Below are 26395 nucleotides of genomic sequence, written 5' to 3' on the forward strand. Positions count from 1 at the left end.
ACACAAAAAAATGTAAACATTTATAAAATAGGCATTAGAAAACAGAAAAAAAACCTTTGATGACTGATGGACATGCACGCACACACACATTCACACCTATACTCATCTGGTGTGTGTGTGTATATATATATATCTATATTTATAGATATACGTATGTGAAATCTGTACTCGTCTGTGTCAGACACTAAAACAATTTCAAACTCCAGCGCTGTCTGAACCTGTTGACAAAAACACATCATACTTTAAAAAAAGACAGAAGTGCAAACATTTATGAAGATCTGGGCTTTATTTCAATAAGCACATTTGGTTGATCATTTGGTTTTTTGCAACAGACAACTTATTTTCTCATCAGTTTTAGTTCTTCTACCTTATACAAACACGGTGACAACTACTTCATATGGCATGTATATTATAGGTTATTTGGTTAACAGAGGAAAGTACAATAAAAAAACATTTTATATACAGAACATAGACACATGGCCTTGCATATGAACGGGAACTGACATGCTCAGTTCTTTATGAAAAACGCTGACTGACACCTCAATGTACAGTACTTGTGTTTTGTGAAACTGCAGGGACATTATCAAGTACAGAGAAAAAGGTACTGGGCAATATTTATTGAACATGACTGCAGAGGAAACATTTCTTGTGATCGGATGTGCGTGCTGTGTGTCCAACTTGACAAAAGTCTTCAAAGAATCCCAACACGAACTGAAACGAGGGCAACAGCTAACAAAAAAATGAACATGATGTTAATTTTTGGCAGGAAAAAAAAGAATTTGGTCTTAGAGACACGGATGTTCCTTTTTGAAATGTCAAAAATAAAACGGCGAATGATTGTCTGTGTCTACAGAGCAGTCCCACAAAGCCACGATCAACATCAACTTTACGAAGGCAGACAAATAAAAAATACTTTATTGAATGTCACTCACTTCCAGACTTGGTTTGTGAATCATGACAATTTAAAAAAAAAAGGTGCACAGATACACTGATTGTAGTTAAGCAAAAGGCAAAACTGGTTAAATGATTTTGGAAGAGAAACAGTTTAAAAAGAGGCTGTTTAAAAGGTAAAAACATGCACCTCTGTAACATTCAGAATCATTCAAGAAGTGCGAACAGAATTTGTATAAAAAAACAGAAGAAGTCGACACGTCTCTGCCAAATCGGACTCAGTAACAACAAGCAGAATGTGCTGTAAGTCTATGTACATTTCATCATAACATACTAAAACTAATGTATGTATGTATTTGCATAAAGTTTGTCAAGCTTCTGAATGAATCCCTCAACAACACATGAAGTGCAGTCTGCGGCGAGACACGACGTAACTGAACCCAAACGAACTCTGATTTGGTTTTCAAATCAACGCTTCTGTATTTCTGTAACAGGAACTACCTTCAAAACACGGGTAACACACTGTGTCCTCACTGCACCTGCAGCGTGCAAGTAAAAACTGCATTTACTGAATGTTCAGATGTTTGACAGGAAACACTAATATCTATCAATTGTAATCAATGCAGTAAATACATTTAAACCTTGTTTGCACAAGAGTAGAGCTATTTAGTAAAATGATGCATCTGTGTGTATTTCTATATAATCTGTAATTTTATTCATCTTTGTAGTCATGCAACAGCATTTCATGAAATTCCCCCTTTAGCTGATAAAAAATGCACAAGTAAAAAAAACAATAAGGCAACAGCTAGGTAGTTTTGCTGACTTAAAGCATCAACTGAAAGTGACCCATCATATTACAAAAGTAGAGTGAATGGTTTCGACGAGGAGTTAGTATTGGCAGGCTTATCACATTAAACACAAATAAGGATAGCATATAGCAGAACGAAGTAACAATGTCCTCAAGAGCAGATAATATCGATGCAGAGCGTCCTCTGCCCCGTCTCAGTGTCCATCTGAGCAGTCTGTTTTTCTGATGCAATACCAGCCGGCCACCATCTGGTCGGCAGTTCCTCGACGATCCCTCAATAAACAGTTTGTGTTCGGGTGCCAAGGGCCAAAAAGAAAAGTCTTGGCCAACAGAGAGCAGAGGATGCTCAGCTGGGATCGAAGGCACTACATGGAACGTTGAATTCAGCTCGTGACGGGCAGCCAACGTCCACGCTTTTTTTTTTTTTTTGGTATTCAGAACTTTTGCTTTCTAGCTGGTAATACTCAACGACGTTTTAGGAACTATACACACAGTTTTCTTAAGTGCAAAAAAAGAGAAGAAAACATAAAAGGGGAGGTGACCGATTATTATAATGAAGAACAAACAAAGAGAATTAACGAGAGAAGTGAGAAAAGCATTGCATGAGTTACTATGTGTTGTTATTTAACTACACAGAGCCCCCAAAGTCAGTCTGTTCATGCTTTCCTCCGGCCGGCCTACGCAAACACCTGCATGTTTCCGAGCTGAGGCTGTTGAGAGGCCTGCTGCATCTGTTGCGACTGCGGCTGCAGCTGCACCTGCTCTGGAATGTGTGTGTGGTGTGAAGACGGCAGTGCGTGGTGGGGGTTCCCCAGAGGGGTGGGGCTGGTGGTGACGTCAGACCAGTCCGAGTTGGAGTGTGGCGAAGAGGACGACCAGGGGTCCGGGGACTCGGGTGAAGGGGTGAGATACGGGTGCTCGCTTGGTGGGTGGGCTGAGTGGCCGGGGGTGGTGCCCTCTGAGCCGGCGGTGGTGTAGCTGTGCTGGGAGGGCGGTGTGGGGTACTTATCCACGGGGCTCTGCATGGGTGGATAGGAGGGCAGCGGCCGTGACTGGCCCTCGATCCCCCCGTGGCCTCCGTGGCTGACGGTGTGGGGGTGCTGCAGGGTGTGGGGGAGCCCGTGCGCCATGCTCATCTGCTCAGGCATCTGGTAGATCATACTCTGGGAGCAGTGGAGGTGGCCTGGCCCCTGCTGGGAGTGACCCTGATTCTGGTTCTGCCCCTGGGACTGTGTGACCTGTACCTGTCCTGGCTGAGGCTGCTTCAGCATGGCCTGGCCTCCCCCGGGGGCCATCATCTGGAACGTGACAATGGGCGGCAGCTGCTCTCTGCTCATGGTGACATTCATAGGGGTCATCATCGGGCCCTGGCTGTGGTGTTGGCCCATGCCAGGGTGAGATCCTCCCATCTGGTGCGGCACGAGGCCGAACATGTGGCTGCTGTAGCCGTGCTTGGTCATGCCCACCCATCCCTGCTGCTGTCCCAGCATGTGGCTGACAGGGGGCAGCATGGGTCTGGAGGTCGGGCTGCTCAGGAGGGGAGGTGAGTTTGCCGTGGTGGAGACGGCGCTGGACACGTCGCCTGTGTACGAGTGCGGCGATTCCAGGGAGTCAACAGGTGACATGGTGACAGAGCTCTCTGGAAGTCCTCCTGCTGCCTTAACGCCATTCGCGCTCCCTCCCCCTGCACCTCCTCCACTTCCTCCTCCTACTCCAGCACCCACACCTGACCCCTCTCCTCCAGCAGGCTTCTTTCTTCTCTTCGCCTTCATGTCTTTCAGCTCTTTAGCTCCCCCGCCAACACCTCCCACTTTCGCTCCACCTCCGCCCCGCCTGCTCTTCTTCCCCTGTGGGCCCGGGCGCATGCCAATGAAACCCGCTCCATTTGCCCCGCACATAACGGAGGAATTTCCTCCTCCACCCATGTGGTTAGGCCCATTGTGTGGACTGTGAACCAGATTGTACTGGTCCAGCAAGCGCACGATGTCATGATGCATGCGCTCTTGAGCCGTATCGCGGGGCAACCGATCCAGGTGATCGGTGATGTCGCGGTTGGAGTAGTGGTCGAGGAGAACCTGAGCCGCCTCAAAGCTGCCTTCTCTGGCTGCAAGAAACAGCGGCGTCTCCTCCTGAAAGAAAACACAGCAAGTGAATAATATGTGTAATAAAAAACTGTCATACAGTACAAATTCTACATGAACACATTTGGCTATACATGGGAGGTTTGAGAGGTTTCTTTGGGTATTTTGATGAGTGGAGTCTCATTTGGATTAGTGCATCTCAGAAAAAGTAAAGCTCTGAATAACAGTCATTAAATGCAATTTTTTACATATTTGTGTCGGTGCACTTTTTCCACTTAAGTAGTTTTGTAATGGGTGACTTAAGTAGTAAAGCCCCTTTACTTTTAAAGATTTAGTTGTTTTTTTTTACTGTTACACTACTGTATATACAGTCTTCATAGCAAGCACACAAACTAAAGAACCATGGGTATGAAATGGCACAAATGAAAACACAAGAACCGACCTTATTGTCTTGCATGTCACGGTTGGCTCCATTCTTCAAAAGCACAAGAGTTGCCTCCACATTATTAACTGCAGCTGCCCAGTGCAGAGCAGATTTGCCTGAAATGGTAGGACAGTGAGAAGAGACAAAAAAAACATCCATGTTAACCAGAATGAAGTTATTGCAAATTTCCTAGCTATTTTTCTGCTACTAACCGGAGCTCCTCAAGTCTTAAGTGTTACTGTCTAACTAGACTGTGAAGGACTCAAGCATGACAGCACCATGAACACTGGCATAGATGGATCTAATCCAGAGGCCTGTCATGCTTACTGACTAGCATGATTCCTCATACGTATACTGTAGTTTCAATATGAGGATTATTGTAATCCAAATAAGTGTGGACATGACATGCTGTGATTCATACACCAGACTTCCATTATGAGAATAAGTCATTCCACATGGAGAGTAAATGTATGAAAAGCTTGCTGACCGTGGTCGTCCACAGCATTGATGTCAGCGTGGCAGTGGATCAGTTCTTCCACCATGCCCTCCACAGCGAGCCTGGCTGCCAGGATCAGTGGTGTAGTGCCATCATTCATGCGGGCATCCAGCTCGGTTGCACGATTACGGATCAGAATCTGAGAGACGGCAAAGAGACAGACACACGAGATATGAAGAATTCGTGACCAACAACATAAACTTGTTCTGGCTGATCTGACTGGACAGCCGTCTCACCTGGAAGACTCCCTGGGCATCAGCCGCCACGGCAGCATGCAGTGGAGTTCTGCCCATGTTGTCGTGGGCGTTGGGATCAGCTCCAGCGTCCAGCAGTCTCTTAGCAGCATCCGCCCTGGCATAGCGGGCAGCCAGGTGGAGCGCCGTTTCTCCCGTTCGGTCAGTCTGAGCCATCAAAGAAGCACCCTGAGCAATCAGGTCTGAAATGACACTCGGTCCTGGTTCATCTCCTCCGCTCTCTTCCTCCTCTTCTCCGTGCAGGCTGCAGTCTGGGCCTCCACCGTTACGCAGCGATGCCAACATCAGTGGGGTGAAGCCATCTGAGAGAGGAGAAATTCAGTACTGAAGAAATGATTGAAAATCAATCAGATCTAGATATTAAGAAGTGCATTTTTCTCACCGGGTCCCTTCACGTTAACATCCAGACAGTCAGCATCCAGGTCGGCCTGCGGGGGAGTGAGGGTGATGTCGGCGGCCTTGCGATGCTGCAGGGTCCACTCCCTCCGGTCAACGCCTCCATCCATAGCGATGGGCAGCAAGGGTTTGTCTTCAGTCTATAACAAGCAACAGAACTTGAAACAACGTTTCACAACAACCAAAAACCGTTCCTCATGTTCCAAACATTCCTTGCCCAATTTAATTTAAACTACTCCCATCCATCAGCTTTATTTGAGCCATTCTTTTTTTCTGTCTCAATTCACTTACTCTTGGTTTCTTGGATGGGACTTCGTCTTCCAGCCATCTCTGACTCTGACCTCCATCAATCATGGCTCCATCCTGGGTCTTGAAATTCCTGATATGAGGAAAAAATAACATGAAATTTAAGAGAAAGTAACATTTCATGCTGCTTCTATTATAGCATGTATTCCAGGACATAGAATACATGCTATGTTCCAGCTCTGTTTCACACTCCAACACCAGTATTGATCGCTGGGAGCTGGCCAGTACAACCACTTTCTTCTACTGATGCCATGGTATTTTTCCAGTTATTTAACATACAGTATCTTACACAAAGGTTTCATAACCATAGGAGGGATACTTTTCCACTGTCTCTGCCACACATTTCCCCTAGATCATCTATATTGCACTGATATGATGTCTCACCAATTAGTTGTTATCATATATCTTTTATATCCACTCACTTCATATCAAAGTCGTCCTGTCCGACAGGCTCTCTCCTCTTGTCATTTTTGTTGGCCAAGAAGCCATCAGGGAGCCACAGGACACCATGTTTATGTTTCCTCTTGGCTGCGAGGACCCCCAGCACCAGGATAAGCAGAATAATAACCACCGCAAGTCCGACCAACCAGGGTAAGATCGATTGCTTGATTGGAATGAGCGGGTAACCTGGAGGATACAAAGACAAGCCCGCGTCAACAGTTGCTTTGTCTTCATTTAGGTTTTTACCTAAAAACAAACCAGTTAAATTCCATTAGCTGCTGAATAACTTACTACTGTTAACAGACACTAGAGGGTAAGGCAGTTCAGCCTTGATGTGTGCTGCTGCGATGAAGGACGCAGCCTCGTCAGCGTTGGAGAAACAGTCGACAGAGGTCTGGGAACATTCCCGGTTATCGATTTCCAGGTACACCACAGATCTGCGCAGACAAACGTGAAAAAGAAAAACAGTCAATAACACACAGTTAACTGGTGATTAATTTTGTCCTACTCAGCATTATATAACAGCTTGAAAAAATTAGGCGAATATCCCATCATAAACTGTCCTTACCCAATAACCTCCCTCTGCAGCTCCCGCTTGCTTCTTCTCTTCTGTACTTCTCGTCCGTGCTCCTCATCCACCCCAAAGTAAGGGTACACCATTGGTTTCTTATTGTCATCCAGCTTCACCTGCAGGTTGGTGTGCAGCAGGGCTCCCAGGGAGCGCAAGAAACCTCTCAAGTCTCCAAGCAGCTCCTTGGGCTGCAGCCGGACCACGATAACCAATGTGCCATTCACCAGTTTGGCTGGAGTGTCAGAAGAACAGTCCAGGCCATCCCAGCCACAAGCCTCCGTGTAGCAGCTCTGGTCACAAATACCATTACCATAGTGGTCTGCGCAGTACTTGTCATACCTGAAAATACACAATATGAGGAAGACGGGAGTTTGGTTATTTGGCTTCACAGCTTTTTGGGCTCTATATGTAACAGCTACAGCAATGACAAAATAAAGAGGAGGGGTCACATACTTGCAAGAGGCTGGTGGGATCTCCTGGCACTCAAAGCTGTCAAAGAGGCACCCAGGGTTGTCACACTCCTTATCACAACGTCCATTCTTAAAGAGATCCCAGCAGGGGACACCGGCAGTGCAGTTAAGCCACGGCTGCTGCCAGTTGAGCGAGCAGTCTCCTCCATCCCACTGACATTCATGGTTGTTACACTGATCATCACACACTTTATCTCCTGAATGCAGCTCGCACTGCAGATAAGGGCAGGCTGACCGGCCTGGGATGAGTAGTTTGTTTTCACAGTATCGCCCAGAGAAGTGCATGGGACAGCGGCAGCTGTACTGGTATGGGTTGGATGGGTCTTTGACGCAGGTTCCTCCATTCTGGCAGGTCCACGGACACCTCTGAGCATTCTCACAGTGAGGCCCACTGAAGCCTGGCTGGCACTGGCAGTACAGGTGGCCAACTGTGGTCTCCACACAGCGCCCACCGTTCTGGCATCGTAGCTTTAAACAACTGTATCCTTCTATTTCGCCACAGTTGAACCCAGTAAAGCCCTGTAAAACATGAGATGTTGCTGAAGTTTAATATATGCACATGACAGCCAAAAAAACTGCAGCTGACGTTTCATGAAACAAATGACTTTAACTACATCTAGGCTCCTACACATCTGCTGCTTGTCTACTATACCTGAGCCATGGTGTGGCCTTCTGAAGCAAGCATGAGAATAAGAGAGGGAGCAAGAGGTTAGTGGAGAGAAAAACAGGCAATGAGTGTGAAAAGACTGACATTTTAGTATGAGAGGAGAGAAAAGGAAAACACTGCCACCTGTGCATTTTCATAATAATCTGAGGTCACTCATTGTGTTTGTATACAATTAATAATTTCTTTACTGAGAGCAGACACTCATGAAATAGATCCATTATCCTCTGAAACACAGATTAAAATATTTTTAGCAATCATTTTTGTGTAAAAAATGTGACTTTCACATTTAACATAGTTCTCACAGACCTGTTTACCTTATTAACCACAGTAAACATTCATTGTCTGGAGAGATGTACGTTAGCCAATAGATTAATAAGAATATAACTGGAAAATGGCAGCTTGCATAATAATGAGAGTATATCAAGAAAATGGTAGAGCATCACTATTATTGATTTTTTTTTTGTGTGGGTTGATAAATTGTAAGACAATATCTGACAGTCCTGCCGCACCACGGCCAGCCATGACATTCTGTTTTCAAACAAGCAACTTTGCACCTGGTTGACACTGTGAACTTTGTGGCATAAGTGCAAAAACATAAATAAGACCTAAAAGCAAGGCCATGTGTGTACAAGGCATGCCAATAGTTAACTGAAAGAAAGGCAGGTACAGCAACTCTAAAGTAAAACATTAGACTGTTTGTGATCAAATTACTAGAAAGCAAGAAAAAATGACTGTGAAGCCTGTTTGCAATGAGAAACGAATAAAAACACTGTATTCAAGAAGTGAGCATATAAAAAGAAGTCACTGAAATAGTGCTGACTCATGATGCCAGAGAAGGGCTGACATTAAAGAAACTTACCGGTAAACAGGAGCAGGTGTAACCATGTACTGAGCTCATGTTCATAGAGCAGATTCCACTGTTGTGACACGGCTTAGACAGACACAGATCCACCATGGACTCACAGTGACGACCTGGAGAAACAATGCCGAGGAATAGAGACAATTAACAACTGAAAAACAGAATGAATTACGAAAACTGTACACAAAACCACTAACAGCTTCCTGGTATTCTAACATACATTGTGTCTGTTTGAGCAGCTGATATGAATGTACCTGTGTATCCAAGGCGACAGCGACACTGGTAATCGTTGACCAGCTGCACGCAGTCGAGACTGCCGGGCGACTGGCAGGGTCCAGACAGGCATTCGTTGAGATCCCCCTCACAGTGTTCTCCAACAAACCCTGGAGGGCAGGAGCATGTGTAACGGCCCACACCATCCACACACTGTCCTCCATTCAGACAGCGAGGTTCCCAGGAGCCTTGCTTAGGGGCACAGTCATCCACGTTCACTTCACACTGGAGCCCTACAGAGCAAAGAACAGATGGATATCACTGCATGAATGAAGTCAAATAAAAAATCTTTTTCAAGATAGCATTTTATGAGCTCTTAATATTATTTTCAGAGGGCATCTCAGGGAAATCATATGAGTGTAAGAGACTATTTTTTACTTTTATACAAATAACACCACACATCTGACTTTCTTTCCCTCTGTGGGAATTACTGGGAGCTTACAGAAGATGGTGTTGTTTGCCCCGACCAAACCAATATTTCACTTAACTGAGATGCAAAAATATGCAGACTTACCTTGTGTTCCAGGTGGGCAGGCGCAGGTGAATCGGTTGATGAGGTTAATACAGGTTCCTCCGTTGAGGCAGGGCTTCGAGTGGCATTCATCAACATCATACTCACAGTTCACCCCCTGGTAGCCTGGTTTACACTGGAGCAATGCAACAAGAGACAAAGGTCAGCTCATTGCATGCTTTAGGAATGTTGTTGCAAGTGGGCAAACAACACAAAACATGAAATCTGAACACCTGAGATTTTACTTACTATACACTCATAGGTGCCTCGATAGTTCTTGCATGTAGCTCCATTTCGACAAGGGTTTGACTTGCATTCGTCCACCATCTCTTTACAGTAGCTGCCCATGTATCCTGGCTGGCACTCACACTTGTGGGAATTACCCACATTCATGCACCGCCCGGCGTTCTCGCACACATTTTCCACTTCCACACCTGTGACGATTTAGTAAAGGAGGCACATATAGTAAATTAAGAATATGAACATAAATCATTAGTGCAAACTGTAAAGATTTTGTCTGATGAAACACACTAGTGATCAACATCAAAATGTTTGTTTCACTATGATGCCTGCCCCTCTCCTAATTATAAACAATGCATTGCAGTTTGTTGCTGAGAAAACAATACAACAGGAAGTAGTTCCTCACCCTTCTTGGCAGCAAAGTCCTGGCAGGACTCTTTGGGGACGTCACAGTAAAGTCCCGTCCATTGTAACGGACAGTGGCAGGTCCAGGAGGTTGCTCCTGTCTGAGAACAGGAGCCGCCGTTGAGACAGCGCACCTGGCTGCACAGGTTCACGTAATTCTGTACACAAAAAGGAAATGAAAGAAGAGAGTTAACTTTGGCTGTGAATGACACACACACACACACACACACACACACACACACATATACACAATGAGCCACACCACATCCAGACACAATTGGAGTGACACAAAGACACTTTACCTGGCAGTTCTGTCCATTGTATCCTACGGGGCAGGTGCAGCGGTAGGTGCCCAGGCCATCAGTGCAGGTGCCTCCATTCTTACAGGGCTGAGAGTCGCACTCGTTGTGCTCATACTCGCAGAATGTCCCGTAAAACCCAGGACGACAACGGCAAGAGAAAGTGTTGATGTCATCAATGCAAGTCCCATTATTCAGACAGGAGCTGGAGGGATGGAGATAAAGAAAATTGCAATTAATCTGTCCCTCCGTCTGGAGTGCTAAGACATACTTTAAAGGTACAGTAGAGGCCCAGTCTGAGACTGGACATTTGTTTTTATAATAATCATTCCGTCAAGTCATTGGAGGATATGCAGTAGACATAATCCAGGAAGAATTCACTGCAGCAGAACAGAACAATTAAGCATGGTAATAAAATGCTGGCTCACCTCTGAGTGCATTCAAGGATGTTGTGTTCACACAGGATTCCATCAAAGCCTGGTCGGCACTCACACACAAAGCTGTTGACGTAATCCCTGCAGATGGCACCGTTCCTGCAGGGCTGGCTGGCGCACTCGTCTACCTCAGTCTCACAGCGCTCCCCTTCAAAACCCGGGCGGCAGTCGCAGGAGAAGCTCCCAACATCGTCCACACAGGAGCCTCCGTTCAGACATAGGTCTACAGAGGGGGAAGAGAGGCTTTCAAAGAACACATATTTCATTTAAATAGCAGCCACTGTTATCAGGAGGGATCCACCAGCAGTCTGGCCGAAATTCTAAAAGTAAAAAACACTGAGTTTGTTTGTCTCAGACACTTTTACATCGAGTACAGGCTTACACCCATGAGTAACTCTCAGGGGATTTTCTATGCCGCTTTCTAGTGGTGCTTGGGATATCTGTAGTCTTGCCAAATATTACATAGGTGTCATCATACACAGCCACGACAAATACAGAGGTGCTGATTAAGTGACAGAATTAGTTAAAGTGAAACTTACTGGGTGAGCAGTCGTCAATGTCTGTCTGACAGTTGTGTCCACTGTATCCAGGTTGGCATTTACACGTGTAGCTGCCCTGGCTGTTCATGCAACGACCACCGTTTTTGCAAGGGTTCTTTTTGCATTCATTCACATCCTCGCTGCAGCGTGTACCTACACGATTGTGAACAAACAGATATTAGCACACGATCGATCTAGATGTAATACATAATAATAGATCTGTCTTCACTCTCAGGCACTCGGTTATATGTCTCACACCTACACAAACACAATCAGACACACATACCTTGCCAGCCAGCGGGGCATTGACAGGTGTAAGAGGTGTAGTCTGCAGATGGACGACACACTCCTCCCATCTCACATGGCTGAGAGGCACAGGGAACCTGTTCCACCTCACAGTGTTTACCTGTTTTGACATTGCACACAATATCAAATAATCAAAAATTGTGTTAAAATGACATTCAGCAGCCCCTACAATGGCTGCTATTGCATGTTAGCGAGGGGGTGCTGATGTGTTGGAAATGTGCCATCACTTACCTGTGAACAGAGGACTGCACTGGCAGGTGTAACTGTTGACTCCATCTATACAAATGCCATTGTTCAGACAGGGCCCGGACGCACACTCATCGATGTTCTTCTCACAGTTCACACCTAATGAGAGAGGAAGGGTGATTCAAATACTTCTGGGCCAATTCTTCCTCTGATCGCTAAGTAGTACTTAGATAATAATATAACAACAACAATAATAATACTGATAATAATAATAATTACCTCTGAATCCAGGTTGACACTGACAGGTGTAGCCATTATGTCGGTCCACACAGGTGCCACCATTTTGGCACGGACTGGGCTGGCACTCATCCTTTTCCTGCTCACAGTGTTGTCCCACCCAGCCAGCTTCACACTCACAACGGTAGCTTTACACAAAACAAAGACACGCATACGTTTAAATTTGTGGAATTTAGTCACGGAGTAACAAATAGCAGCAGGTTGTCTCCAGCATCAGTTCCAGCAGTTCAAGAGTGATTAATACTTGGATTGTTCTAGTAAAATATACAAGTAGTTACACAGATACTGCAGGTTTTAATGTTGTGCAGGGGGCTAATTTGGAAAGCAAGGCAGGGTTACCTAATGGAGCTTTTAAACTTCCTCTAATGCTACATCCCAAATTCAAGCATTGGATTAGACAAGGACAAATGGATCTAAGGACATGAGTAGCAGTAGAAGATTAATGTACCCGTGTTGCTGTTCAATACATTCTCCGTGCACACAAGGCTGAGGAGCACAGTGGTCGGTCCCGGAGAGGCACAGAGGGCCGTGGGTGCTGGGTGGGCACAGGCAGTGGAACCCGTTGACCTTGTCCACACAGGTTCCCCCACTCATACACGGGTTTGAGTTACACTCATTGATGTCCACATCACATTTAACTCCTGTTAGAGAGCAAGTCAGAGGCAATCATTTTTAAGAAAAGCACCCACTTGACATCTGTGTTGATTTCAGGAACAACATCCAAATCTTAGGTTGTTGTTCTGTAAATATTTATTAATTTATTCATTTCTGAAACATTTTATACTGTTATCATGTTGACTTCAATGGTGTATCTAACAAAACATACCTGCATATCCTGGGGCGCACACACATTTGTACTCGTTAATGCCATCCTGGCACTCTCCGTACTCACAGGGGTTGCTGGCACAGTCGTCTTCATTGATTTCACAGTTCACCCCTGAGTAGAAAAAAATACAATCACAAACTCATATAGAATAACAACAGTGAGGTTATTTTATTTATTATTTCATCTGCCTGTAAAATGTTCACTGAGATTTAAAAGTAGCACATCAAAAGGCTCCCAATCACATCCTTTTGGTTGAGGTGATTAAGGACTTACACTAGAGATGGAGATCAAGTGGCTGTTACAAAATGTGACAGTTAACTGATTCACCACCAGAGGGAGTCAGACTCCATAAAAGTGGAGTTCAGCACTCAGCAATGAATGTTAACAGAAAACCCAGACAGACATTTAATACAGCAGAGGCCTGCTACCACTCAAGTATGACATATTAAGTTAGAAAGCTACCAGAATAACATTAGAGGCACAACTGTTTAAGTAGGAGAAGAGCAAGAGAGAGGAAACAGAAAGACAGAGGGAGGATTAAAGAGAAAACTCGACAGAGAAAACGAGGCATGTCAGAGGAGGGGAAGTCAGGGCACAAAACCAGAAAGTGATACCTGACAGGGTGACCTGACACCAGTTTTGGAAAAGTGAGGACAGTACAGACTTCAGTACCAGGCCTCAGGGTGGTACAATATACTGAACTGAGCCTGCTAATCCACAGAGCAACGCGGGTTAGCACCGCTCAACCCAGACTTGTGACTGCGACACATACTTGCGCACATACACACAGGCAGAGCACTCTACACTTTACTGTATGTCGAAAGCTATACAGGAAGCTCTAGATGTGGGGGATGGAGGTCTTTACATTCAAGCTGTTACCTCTGCTCTTACACCGGTAAAAAGATTAACTATTAATTATTTAGAATAGATTCTTTCAAAATAAGACTGGGGAGATAATTTATACTTCAGTGAACTTGAACTCATACAATGTCTTGTGTTTATGGTTCAGTCTGTATGGCTACTATAGCAATCAGGTATCAAGCAGAGCAGAGCTTTGTTGGAAAAACTTGCAAAAGAAGTGACTAGTTTGGAGGAGAAAGTGGCTGAAACCCCTCATTCCACGCCATGGAAGGAGTTTTTCTCAGTTAATAAGGCTGCCCCCAAACATTTAATGCTTGCATCATTCACGTGCTACATGGCGAATGACACTTACTTGAAGAATAAACTGGAATTAACTATACAGGAAATTCATTTTGTAGCACACCAAGTACCAACCTGTGGTTCCCGGTGGGCAGTTACATTGGTAGGCATTGACCAGGTCAATACAGCGTCCTCGGTTCTGACAAGGGTTGCTGTGGCACTCCTGGACCTGGATATTACAGATGGAGCCGGTGTATCCAGGATAACACTCACAGGAGAAGGTGGCAATGCCATCTCTACACAAACCATGGTGGCATGGCTCTGGTACACAGTCATTGATGTTCTCCTCGCAAAGTAGACCGGTGAAGCCTGGAGGAGGAAATTTCTTCTTAGAAAAATAACACAGGCTATTGCATCAGATTATTTTCTAGGTCAGATGGGGTTTAATGTGATGCAGTCTACAGTTTCCCTTGTTTTTATAGCACAATAGCAGTGCAGGCCCAACGCATTAGAATTACAATGTTGCTTTTACTTCAACTCAACATGATTGTTCCCTTTTACCTTCAGCACATTCACAATCATATCCATTGGGTCGGTCGATACACTTGGCTCCATTTAAACAGGGTGTGCTGGAACACTCATCTATGTCTATCTGGCACATTTCCCCACTGAAGCCTGAGAACAGAATGCACAACGACATTCATTTAAAAACGGTTTTAACAGGTAGGATTTCATAAGTCAATTCAAAGAAAACATAGCTTCATATGTACTAACCCGCGGGGCACTCGCAGACGAATCGGCTGACCTGGTCCAGACATTTACCCTGGTTCAGACAGGGGGAGCTGAGACATTCATTCACCTCTATTTCGCAGTGAGTCCCCTCAAATCCTGCATGCATGACAAGAGACACGTTTTAATCATTTCTTCTTTTCTTTAAATCACATTCCTTTGCAGTCTAAGCAGTTTCATTTGAACCAAGTCATGTCAGCTGCCACAATAAAAACTCCACCAAGGAAGTTGTGTTTTTAGTCCCATTTGTTTGCAGAATATTAAAAAAGAACAATTGAATTCAAAATTAGCATCCATCACTACAGATCTTTGGATTCACATGCAAATATTTGTTTTGATTATTACTAAAGCAATGATTGTGAAGCTTTGGTGGAGTTCTCCCTCACTGTTATTCACTGCACCTTTTCCTGACTGCAAAAGACCGACACTCATAAACAATGACAATTTCAAATGCTACACTTAATAAGATAAGACTGATTAATGTGTAAGGTAATTCATTATCTCTGCAGGAATGTACCGGGCATGCAGATGCAGGTGTAATCCCCGATGCGATCCAGACATGTGCCATCGTTCTGGCAGGGGTTTGAAGCACACTCGTTGACATCTTGTTCACAGCGCGGCCCAGCATAACCCCGAACACAGTTACAGGTGAAGGAGCCGTCTGTGTTCACACACTGACCACCATGTTCGCAAGGGTTTGTACCTGAGGACGAAGAGGAACGAGGCATGATTGAGCAGAGCAGATCAGAGGCAGAGATTCGTGTTATGTGTGTCTAGAATTTTCTTTCTCACCGATGCTGCATTCGTCTCTGTCGATGTTGCAGGTGCTGCCTACGTATCCAGGCGGACAGTTACAGTTGAACATGCCACTGATGGGGTTGGTGTCACACTGAGAGCCCTCTCTACAGGGGTTACTGATACAAGCGTCATCTCTATGGCAGAGCAGACCTGAAAGGGACACCATGTTGACAAGGAATGAGTGAAGAATTCCCAGAGAATCTCCAGTGAAACAGTGTTATACTGAGTGCAGACAAAAGCAAACTCAATGGAAATTTAGTACTGGGGTGAGGTTTAATTAACAAGACGTAATCCAAATACAAGAATGTGTCACTAAGCAGTAGTCTGGAAATACAAGTCTATTCTGTGGTAAAATTTGTGTTTTTGACTTTTGACACAAATCATATCGTGCCTTTTCCACACCAATATCTAACAGGAAGTATTGAAGTACAACAGTCTAACAGCATTTCCGTTTGTCTTTTATCTCATTTTGTTGTATTTTGCAGTGATCAGCGTAATGCATTTTAGCACTTGGTATAAAGACGTCCTCATGTGGTTTCTCACTAGTGGCCTACCTGTCTTTCCGTGGGGGCAGAGACAGACAAAAGATGCAACACGGTCGATGCACGTGGAGCCAGCGCTGCATGCCGCTGTAGCACAGTCATCGATGTTCTCAGAGCAGTCGGGCCCACTCCACCCGTTAACGCACACACAGACATAGCTGCCGATCAGGTTGCTGCAGGTACCTCCGTTCTGGCAAGTGTTTGGCTGCAGGCGACACTCATTCACATCTTCTGTACAGTGCTGGCCTGTGGAGAGGCAGAGAGGTGGACAGGCAGACGAGGGGAAAATGTACATAAATCAAGTTAACATGCCAACACAAGTGTGTTAGCACAGACACTTGTGTGAAGAATGTGTCTCTGTAGGACGAAGAATGGCGAGAAGTATAATATCAAAACAGACAATATGAAAGTTATTTATCATTGAGCACAGCACAAACATTTATTCCACCTTACTGCTCAACTGGTGCACTCAACTGCTCACCCCAAAATAATTAAGACTAACCAAGATGATTATCTTGCATTGAAATTGAGGTATTGGGGCTCATGTGCAGTGTGTGCCTCAGTGTTTGTCCACTCTGGGTATAACAGTGGTCACAGGAACACATAAGCAACAATAGCACACACAAAACCCTTACCAGTCCACTCTGGAGGGCACTGGCAGTTGTAGGTGTTGACTCCGTCCATACAGGTTCCTCCATTGGCGCACTGATGACCGGGGCAGTCGTCAATGTTGTTCTCACAGTTAGTCCCATTGAAACCTGGTGGAAACGAAAGAAAGAGACATCAATTTCATCATTAATAATTCATTGTTTTAATCACATGTCCATTCACTCAAATACATAAACTATACTATGATATTCTCTGATGTACATAAGTACTATGGCATATCCTGGGCTGGTAGTGTATGAACAGCAGCTGAGTGCGTGTGCGCATGTGTGTGTGTGTGCGTGTATTTGTTGTGCCTACTTTGCTAACTGTGGCAGACTAACAGCACAGTGTGTGTAATACAACACGGCCAACAGGATCAGACTGTTTACACTTCAAACAAAATAATGTAACAATAGAGAAACTCAAAGCCACATTCATTCAAAGATAATAGGAGTTACACTGTTTTCTTTTCCTACATTCATTCATTCATTCATTCCTTTCTTCACTTTAATTTATATTTCAATTGCTTAAACATGCCTGTGAATATTGCATAAACCTTTCACAGAACCTCCCTGCTTTCCCTCTCTCTGTCATTCTCTCTATCTCTCTTATCTCAGTTGGTGTGTAGCGGCTAGTTAAATTACTAAACGTGGAATTAGTTTAGGTGTAGGCTTTTCCTCTTCCTAATTCAAATACCTGGAAGGCAGTGGCACGAGTAGCTGGTTTCGGAGTTCTGGTGGCAGGTGCCTCCGTTGAGGCAGGGTGAAGGTGAGCATGGAATGTACGAGCTTTCACAGTGTCTGCCAGTAAACCCCGCGACACAGATACACCTGTAGCAATGACAGAGTCCATTTTATACATTTGGTTTCATTCAGCCTTGACAGTAAACACCAATTCTTTAACAATTCAAATGGTTTTATGTAAAACATAAACACACACACACACACTTCCTGACTTATTTCACATATGATTGTTAAAAACTAGATTCTCACTTGTAAGAGCCAGGATTGTTGACGCATACTCCTCCATTCTGGCATATAGAGGGTGTGGCAGCACATTCATTTGTGTCATTGAGGCAGCGAGGACCTGTGTAGCCAGGAGGACAGGAACACGTGTAGCTACCACCAGACAGAGAACTGCACTTTCCACCGTTGGCACAGGGACTAGATAGACAGCTGTCCTCATGCTCACACCGTGGCCCTGGAAATGAAGAGGAAGGAGAAGCAGAGCATTAGTGATTTGGAGAAATATGGCTTCAATACTTAGGAAAGCAATATGCAATGACGGGTAAGTATTTGTGGTTAACTCAAATACTTCTTATGTTGGTTCTATACTGTTTAGCCCTCTCTAAAAAAATGTATTCACAGTTATCGCATGTCAGCAGTTCGTATACCAGGGTTGCACAAACCTATAAATTTGGTTATTCTAATAACAGAAAATTTTTAATCACCTTCTGAATTCATGAATGCATCAATATACACGTACACACATGCATACTGATGCACAATCACAGCAAGAAGCCACTTGTTCCTTGACTCATGGCATAACTTTTCATTGAACTTCACTTATCTCTGTAAAAGTTTTGAGATATCCTCCTGACAGACAGAAAAAGCAGGACCAAAACAACTGTGGTAGAGATAAGGACTCAAATTGACCTGCGTAGGAACAGCGATGCAACAACTATCTTGTAAAAACATTCAGGAAAAGAGTTAGGCTTTACCGTTAACAAGTGTATTTGCATTCATAATGTCTAAAATAAAAAAAGAAATGATTGTTCTCGTGATAAACGTTTCTCCCCTTGTGGCAGACTCCTGCAAGGTGGTTTAACAGTATCTCACCTGCCCATCCTCTGGCACACTCGCACTTGTATTTGTCGAGGGACAGCAGAGTGCAGACACCTCTGTTGGCACAGGGGTTGTTGGGATAACAGGTGGAGTTCTGGGGAGTTTGGCAGTGCTGTCCGGTATAGCCAAGAGGACATGTACATGTGGCACTGCCCGGTACAGGTACACCAGCTGACATGGACACAGAGCAGTTCCCTCCATTCAGGCAGTAGCCAGGTTGACACGGGTCCTTATGGTGGCAGTACTCACCCAGAAAGCCTGGCGCACACCTGGACACACACACAAAAAAACAGAAATCAGTGATGGAGCATGCAAAAGCCACACAGAAGGATTTAAATGTAATCACCCCTCAATACAGACAATAAAGCTGAAAGATGAGTTACGCAAAAAGACAAATATGTATATGTGTAGGCGCCTGGCAGAAAGGCAAACACGCCAGACAAAAGAATGAGTTTCAGTCAGGTGCACGTAATGCACCACATCAGACAGCAGCATTGACAGCGGAGAGTAACATCTGCAAAAGAGTCCTGTAGTATATACACACACACGCGCACGCACACACACACACACACACACACACACACACACACACACACACACACACACACACACACACACACACACACACACACACACACACACACACACACACACACACACACACACACACACACACACACACACACACATCAAAGAAACAAATGACCCGGCACAGGTAGACACTGCTGTCTAATACACAGTCTTTCCACTGCTATTTGGTGATCTAAATAACAGTATGTGGGGAACCACAAGCCTAAGTAGGAGTATGAGCAAAATGTGTGGTTGTGCATGAAGAGAGACTAGTTGTTATCACTTCAGCCAATAAACTATATGGCAAATGTTTAATGGTCTGCATTTATTTGGTGCCTTTATCTCAAGAGTGATATGAAGCTCCTTACAGTGCGAGCCTTGATGCTTGACAGTGCACACACACACAAATACATTTAATTAGGATGACTTACACAGACTTAGATTCATTTCCTGGAGACTAACCCTTACCCTAACAATAACTACGACCACTGCTCAAATTAGGGATGGAGCTTTTGTCAGTCTGGACAAGGCATCCCCAATTAACTGATCTTTACTCTGAAATGTGTCCTTGAAAGTTGCCTTAGTATGTCAGGTACGCTCACATGCAAACATTTTGACATGCTGTCAAGACAAGGCCAGAATTGAACCCAAAATCCTAAAATTCCCGATGCGGACTGCTCTGAACACAGAGCTGTTAACTCATAAACCTTGTAAAAGAAAAGGAGGAAGCTGAGCTTGGTGGAAGGGCTAAACTGGGGTCAATGATAGCAAAGAAGAAGCTAAAAAGTGGAAGGATGTGAGATGGAGTCATCTGGAAGTTGTTGACTGAAGCCTGCAGAAACTAAAAACAACAAGTGGAAAGCACCAGTAGTTTTTCAGGTAACGTAATAAATCAACAATACTCGTGCCAGCAGATAAATAATGCCATAACCTACATAAATGTGTCCACAGTACAGGTAAGTAACTTATCTTGACAACTGCAAGGTGTTAGCAAACAACTGTACATTGTATGACACATTTGGTCTACATATTGTGTCTGTGACACCTTTCCTCTGTTTATTCATCACCCCTTCCTTTTGATTTCTCTCTTTTTTTTCTTCAGCAAAGTGATTCAGTCTCATGCCGAGCAGTGGGGAGGAAATTACAATATTACACAACTCGTCCACTAGGGATCTCATCAGAGACACCCCTTCGTCACTTTCTATTCCTCTGTTTTTTTGTAGTCCCTCCCACTTTCACTCACCACTTCTCTACGTGTGACAGTATTTGGTCAGAGGTGTTATTCTGTTACTGAGCAAAAATGCTGATTGTCAGATAACTTCCTGCATATGCTATTTCCACCCACTAGCCGCATGTGTATGGCACATGGCAGACACACTGTCTGGGGACTGTCAGTGACAGAGCGACCTGCTGCCTTTCTCACAGGCCTCTAAACCTGCCTCCCCAGAGGGGCTCAGGTAACATTATAACAGAGGAGAGATACTCCACATAGTAACCAGCACACGCATACACATGCACAGACAAATGAATACCATTTTTCATTACCATTCCAGATTATTTTGCAAATAAACAGACCTCTGGCATGTAAAAACATTTCAGAGAAGAATCAGAGATCAGTATTACGAGCCGTATAAAACTCAGAGGAAACAGTGAAGATGGGAATTATTTGAAATTCAGTCTCACGCTTAGTAACGTTTGTTTATTATTGGCCACTCCACCCCAAAGCAGCTTGAAGATTAGGTTGTGAGCGCATGGGAAAGTAGGAGAGTCATGAATCATGCCATGCAGAAGACTCACAGATCAATCACATCTGTGAAATTTGTGAGTCACCCAGTGTCTCTTCAAATATGACAAACAACATCTGGAAACAAATTCCCACTCAAACTCGCATTTGGTTTGCAAATATTCAGTATATGAAATGCAGTGACATGTACACAAATCACGAAAAACACTCAAATGCATGAACACCATAACATTGAGCAATATGTTTTTATGCAGCCAAACTCTGATATCTCATACCAATGTCTAAAAACAAATCAGAAACACTGTGCTTAAATGCACTTAAGTCACCGCTCAGAATAGTCCCCAACAGATTCAGTTTACTCCAGTTAGCAAAACTTGCTTAGATTACTGAGATTACACCCTATGAGTTCCATGACGCAGAAAACAGAACTTGATAATAAAATTGGAATGAACTGTAAAAAGCAGAATTTGGCAGAAATTGCCAAAACAGCACTTAAGGCCAATGAACAGAGAAAAACACTATGCTGCACACTCAGCAAGAGAGAGGCAGTGCCTCAGCCAGAACTCATCGTTTCAACAAACTTTCAGAAGTGCAACCATATCGGCACATCCAAGACACATGTTCGTTGAAGAACTTGTGGCTGTATGGGCGTAGTCAGATATTCTGTTGGGAAAAATGAAAAAGCTACGTCCGTTTCTGGTCAAGCATTTTAAACAAGGAGGAGCAGTCCCTGAACACGAGCGAGGATCCATCACACCCACTCAGCCGGTGTGTTCAGGCTCCATATGGAGGTTGTCCTGCAGGAGGATCCGTTTAATAAAAAAAAATCATGCATGGGCGTGTTGCATCAAATTCACTGATATTCTTTAAATTCAGAATATTTTCATATTCAGAATATTCTGTTTTTCTGTAGATAAAAGAGCTTGGTCTGTACCAGCTCTATATGGAAAGTGTCCTGAGACAACTTCTGTTGTGATTTGGCGCTATGCAAATAAAATTGAATTGAATTGAATTGAATTGAATTGAATTGAAATATTGATGAAATTTTATTCATCCGCCACACGATTAGCCACAAACACTGTATACAGAAAAAATAAAAGGAAATCTGGAAAAAATGAAGCTGATTTCACAGAGCCCTCAGGTCTTTCTGTGGAGTTTTTTGACAGTCACAAAAACACAGAGTATCACTAGTCTTATCTTTTAAATACATAGTTTATGTCACTAAAAATACTCTCTAGAAATCCTCATACTTGTGGTACTGTTGAACAGACAAACCAGATGGTAGATTAGTGATGTGTGATGTTTAAAGCAGATACAGATTTCATACCTACTCACTTCCCTCTTCCCTGTATCAGAATGTCTGCATTGCAACTCCTACACACCCCTAAAACACACACAGCTTGGCCACGATATCACAATAAGACTGTCGTCCTGGGAATTAGGACTGCTCTTTTTTTCTCCTGGACAACCTCTCCACCCCCTCTCAAGGAGTAATGACATGGCCCTCTGCCCTGTGACATACATCACATTAGCAGGCTGTCACACAAAGAACACCGTGTCCAGGTTAATGCCAGGTTTACGTTTCACTGGGAACATTTCACACATTTTCACTGGTAAAACTATGGGGAATATGAGATGCATTTTCAAAGTCAAGTATAGCCACTTCAGTGAGAGAGAGGACATTTGAAACTTGTGTTTTGTTGCAATGTTTAACCTGATTACAAGCTTTTTGACCTTGGAATGAATCATTTGTAAATAATTTTGCATGAAATACAATTTTTAAGTTGTGCACAAGAAAGATTAAAGGGATATTGTAACATAAAGTTGTCATGTAACTCCAGACCACCCTTCAACAATTATTTTCTACTTTGAGATTTTTTGTGAAAATTCCAAATTGCTGAGAGGAAAGATGCACAAGAACCTCCATTAAATTCAATCGCTGCTATCTAATCAGTCTTGACAGAACTCCATGCCATGGCGTCAGGAAACGATACCACCCTGTCCTTCAGGTTTCAGTGGCAGATAGGGAGCTCATTATTAGCCTCTGGCTGTATCACTCGAGCCTGAGGCAAACAGACAAGGCTGTGCATGATTCGCATTAATGTCAGGGAGTGGTATCTCACTGAGGAAGAAATAACACAACACACTGACACCGTGTCGCTGTATACAACGTAGGAAACGCTGTGATTCTTCAGATGAATTTAAATACACACACGCTGCAGAACACAGTGAAGAACTTGCATGCTGATGAATGCACATGGACACCTTAACACACACAGTCAGATCTACTTTCATGAACAACTCTGAGGAGAGGGCTTCTGCAGCCAAATTCATCTATGGGATTCTTTGTTTTGCTCCATGAGGACTTTTTTCCTCCTCTTTTCTCCATCCTTCTCTTTCTCCGTGCAATTTCCTGCAGCCCTTCTTTCCCTCTCTTTCTCACTCCTCCACCTCTCATTTCTAACCCACTCTCGAGGTGTCAGGTTTCTACAGCTGGTTCACATTAGCGCCCCCATCTCACGCACACCCCTCCCTCTCTCTCTCTGTGTCTCTGCACCCCTTCTCTCCTTCGTTCTCTCCCTCCTCCTCCTTCTCCTCTACCTCATGCTGACCTCTGCCTGTCCTGGCTGGCCATGGGGGCTTCAATGAGCAAAGAGGGGTGGGTTGATTCTCGCCCACTCGTGCAATGTCTCTCACCTCCCTCATTCCTAATTCCTAAGTCCCAAGCTCCTCAACCCTCTCATTCCCCTCCCATCCCCAGTCCTTAATTCTTCTTTTCTTTTGAGCTAATTCTCTCCTCCTACCTCTCCAACTTCCTCTCCTAAACTACAACCCCTCCACCCCCTCCTCCTCCAGCCACTATTCTAGTCTCAGCGTCGCTTAATAACTCCATCATGGTCTCCCCCTGCGGCTATCACAGAGAAATGGTGTGAGAGAGAAAGAGGGAGAGCATAAACGAGCTCACATTTCAATCCCCGGATCACTCCCTGGCTTGGCTAAAGCATAGGTGGCCTATTCACTGTACTGTAGTCCTGTGTGTGCATGCATGGATGGATATCACAAGTCAAGTGCAGAACATGTCACTGGCACTGACGCCTGATAGATCTTTTTAAGAAAAGTGAGTTGCTTTTTGTGGACGGTGTAGTTAATTTAAAAAGACCCGTTGCCATTTCAGACTGAGCCTGCAACTCTTATCAGATCCAGAAGTCTGGAGAAATGGTAATCCAGATAACAGGGCTTAAGTTTGGAAACTGCAGTCTATGATATGGTTAAAAGCACTGTCACATCAATATACATCACGGTATGGAAAATATATGTAAAACACTAAAACAGTTGTGTCATTTAGAGACCAGACTCTTCATACTTCATATACATAATCGAAAACTTTCTTCAGTCACTGAAGCTGGATGGTTCAGATGCACTTTCACTGTCATACTAGAGCCTGAAGTGACAGAAACAGGAAAGCCCTTTCTAGACCTCAAAGGTGAACTGCGGAGCCCAATCTATTGGTTTGAGTGTGCTCATACGCAACTCACTGGGGAGGTGCACCAGTGTACCTTACACAGGCCCTGATGCTGTAAGCACTGAAATTACAGCTGACCTGGACCCCAGAGCAAGCTTCAATTCATGTCTCCACAGGGACAAGAACTGAACTAAAGCTAAAAGGTCAAGGAGAGAAGAAAGAGATCAACAGCGATGCATTTGTGGGCAGCTGACTCGCCCTTTCTACTTCCTTCCAGGCTCATCTGCAGTCTCCATTGCCACTCCTGATAACAAGCTGTCATAAGCCATCAATGTAAAATAGTATATATGTTAAATACTGATAGATATGAAAAAGATTTCTTAAACACCACCTCCTCAACCCCAGCACTGTATCAAGGAAGAGCACCGCTGAGCTTATGGCAGTTTCAGGATGACCTTGATGAAATTAAGACATCCCAATGAGCCTACTTGTCATTACAGAATGACAGTGAGTTTGCCAGATGTTTCTCTTGTACTGCTGAAGTGTAAATGTAGTGTGTGGATAGGTCTGGCAGTAGCAGGCTGGTGTCAGTGTACCATTTAGAACCATAACTCAGTGAGCGCCACAGACAAGAATAGGCTTTTTCTATATCCGGTGGGGTGGAAACTATGAATATATTGGTTCAATAATTGTAAGTAGAAAAGTAGTTTCAGTGGGTTGGAGGGTTTTTTTGCCCACTCCCTTACTTCTCAGTATATTTTTCCCCCCTCATTTTCACAAAGAAGAGCAGAGACAGCAAAAATAACATGACAGGGGAGGTGGGCAGAGGGAGGTGTGGGAGTGACGTCAAAGTTACAAAGAAAGGCGTGAAAGATAAGAAAAGAAAAAGAGGAAGGTGCGTGGAGTGAAGAGAGCGCAATGAAGTGGAAGTAAAACCCAGAAACGTCATAAGAGAGCCAGACATACAGAGAGAAAAGGAAGCCAGGCAGTCAGACTAAAAAGCATCAGCGTAGACTGAATAAAGGAGCCCAGAGCAGGGTGGAGTCCAAACTAGGGACATGTGGTAAAATCTCAGACTGTGTTTAAAAACATGTTCAAAAAGACTCATCTGAGCGGCTGTGGTACGCAACACATTTTCTCTCTGAGCACTACATCTGCCTGTCTCTCTATGCTGTTCTGTCATTACCCTGTTTCTGTGGTTGTTTAAACTGGAATCTCCAACAATAGGTCTGCCGGCCAATAAAGGTCCATATCTAGGTCTAAACTATACAGAGTCGACCACTGACCAATTTAGAAATCTATAATAAAAAATGATACAGTGTACACTGTCTGATTAAGGTAATTTAATAACTGCATTGTTAGCATGAACCAAATCCACTGCTGCAGCCCACCCAAGTAGATTTGCTGCCAGCCAATTGTTTTTTTCTCTTCAACATTTATTATGTCTTCATTTCAAAATGAAGGAACGTCCCACTGGCACACGACCAGGAGGGAAATGTTTGTGATCGAATTATTAAAACTAGTGTGTTGAAGATGCACTAAAACTCACACTGTTCAGAGCCTTAATGTCACAGTGCATGTGCAGAATGTGTGACCTTGTGACAAATCGCAGGTACTTTTGACCCCACGCTGCCATCCTCAATGTGTGGCAGAGTTGTCACCTTACTGTATGTGGGTTTATGGTCTGGTTGCTACATTCCCGCTGTTTTGTAAGGCTTCCTCTTTCTGAGGGCAAGATTTTATCTCCAGATCTCCAAACAGCCTGGTGTGCATCTGCCTGTCTGTGTGCTTTACCTTTTGCTTGTTTGTTTGCTTGTTTGTTTTTGTGACTGTGCCTTTTATCACAGTGATACTGGTGACCTTTGACGGCAGGTCAT

The 26395-nt window shown here is 44.1% G+C and overlaps 1 protein-coding gene across 1 annotated transcript in view; it reads right to left on the reverse strand.

The window, feature by feature from the left end:
• Positions 1–2128: 2128 nt before the first annotated feature.
• Positions 2129–26395, reverse strand: part of notch2 (notch receptor 2) — a 40560-nt gene continuing 16293 nt past the window's right edge. The window contains exons 3-35 of the mRNA XM_070960642.1: positions 18736–19010; positions 17890–18097; positions 17594–17727; positions 16885–17007; positions 16262–16495; positions 15702–15857; positions 15427–15612; positions 14895–15008; positions 14682–14795; positions 14256–14489; positions 12981–13091; positions 12603–12795; positions 12137–12282; positions 11903–12016; positions 11652–11771; positions 11366–11518; positions 10821–11049; positions 10396–10597; positions 10095–10251; positions 9698–9882; positions 9452–9584; positions 8919–9170; positions 8665–8777; positions 7122–7657; positions 6666–7007; positions 6389–6534; positions 6079–6283; positions 5642–5729; positions 5337–5490; positions 4937–5256; positions 4692–4839; positions 4223–4320; positions 2129–3828 (exon numbers count right to left, since the gene is read on the reverse strand). Of these exons, the coding sequence (XP_070816743.1) occupies positions 2377–3828; positions 4223–4320; positions 4692–4839; positions 4937–5256; positions 5337–5490; positions 5642–5729; positions 6079–6283; positions 6389–6534; positions 6666–7007; positions 7122–7657; positions 8665–8777; positions 8919–9170; positions 9452–9584; positions 9698–9882; positions 10095–10251; positions 10396–10597; positions 10821–11049; positions 11366–11518; positions 11652–11771; positions 11903–12016; positions 12137–12282; positions 12603–12795; positions 12981–13091; positions 14256–14489; positions 14682–14795; positions 14895–15008; positions 15427–15612; positions 15702–15857; positions 16262–16495; positions 16885–17007; positions 17594–17727; positions 17890–18097; positions 18736–19010 (7375 nt within the window). The 3' untranslated portion in view covers positions 2129–2376. The remainder of the gene's footprint in view (positions 3829–4222; positions 4321–4691; positions 4840–4936; positions 5257–5336; positions 5491–5641; positions 5730–6078; positions 6284–6388; positions 6535–6665; positions 7008–7121; positions 7658–8664; positions 8778–8918; positions 9171–9451; positions 9585–9697; positions 9883–10094; positions 10252–10395; positions 10598–10820; positions 11050–11365; positions 11519–11651; positions 11772–11902; positions 12017–12136; positions 12283–12602; positions 12796–12980; positions 13092–14255; positions 14490–14681; positions 14796–14894; positions 15009–15426; positions 15613–15701; positions 15858–16261; positions 16496–16884; positions 17008–17593; positions 17728–17889; positions 18098–18735; positions 19011–26395) is intronic.

Source organism: Chaetodon trifascialis, chromosome 4, assembly GCF_039877785.1.
Source record: "Chaetodon trifascialis isolate fChaTrf1 chromosome 4, fChaTrf1.hap1, whole genome shotgun sequence".
Taxonomy (NCBI): domain Eukaryota; kingdom Metazoa; phylum Chordata; class Actinopteri; order Chaetodontiformes; family Chaetodontidae; genus Chaetodon; species Chaetodon trifascialis.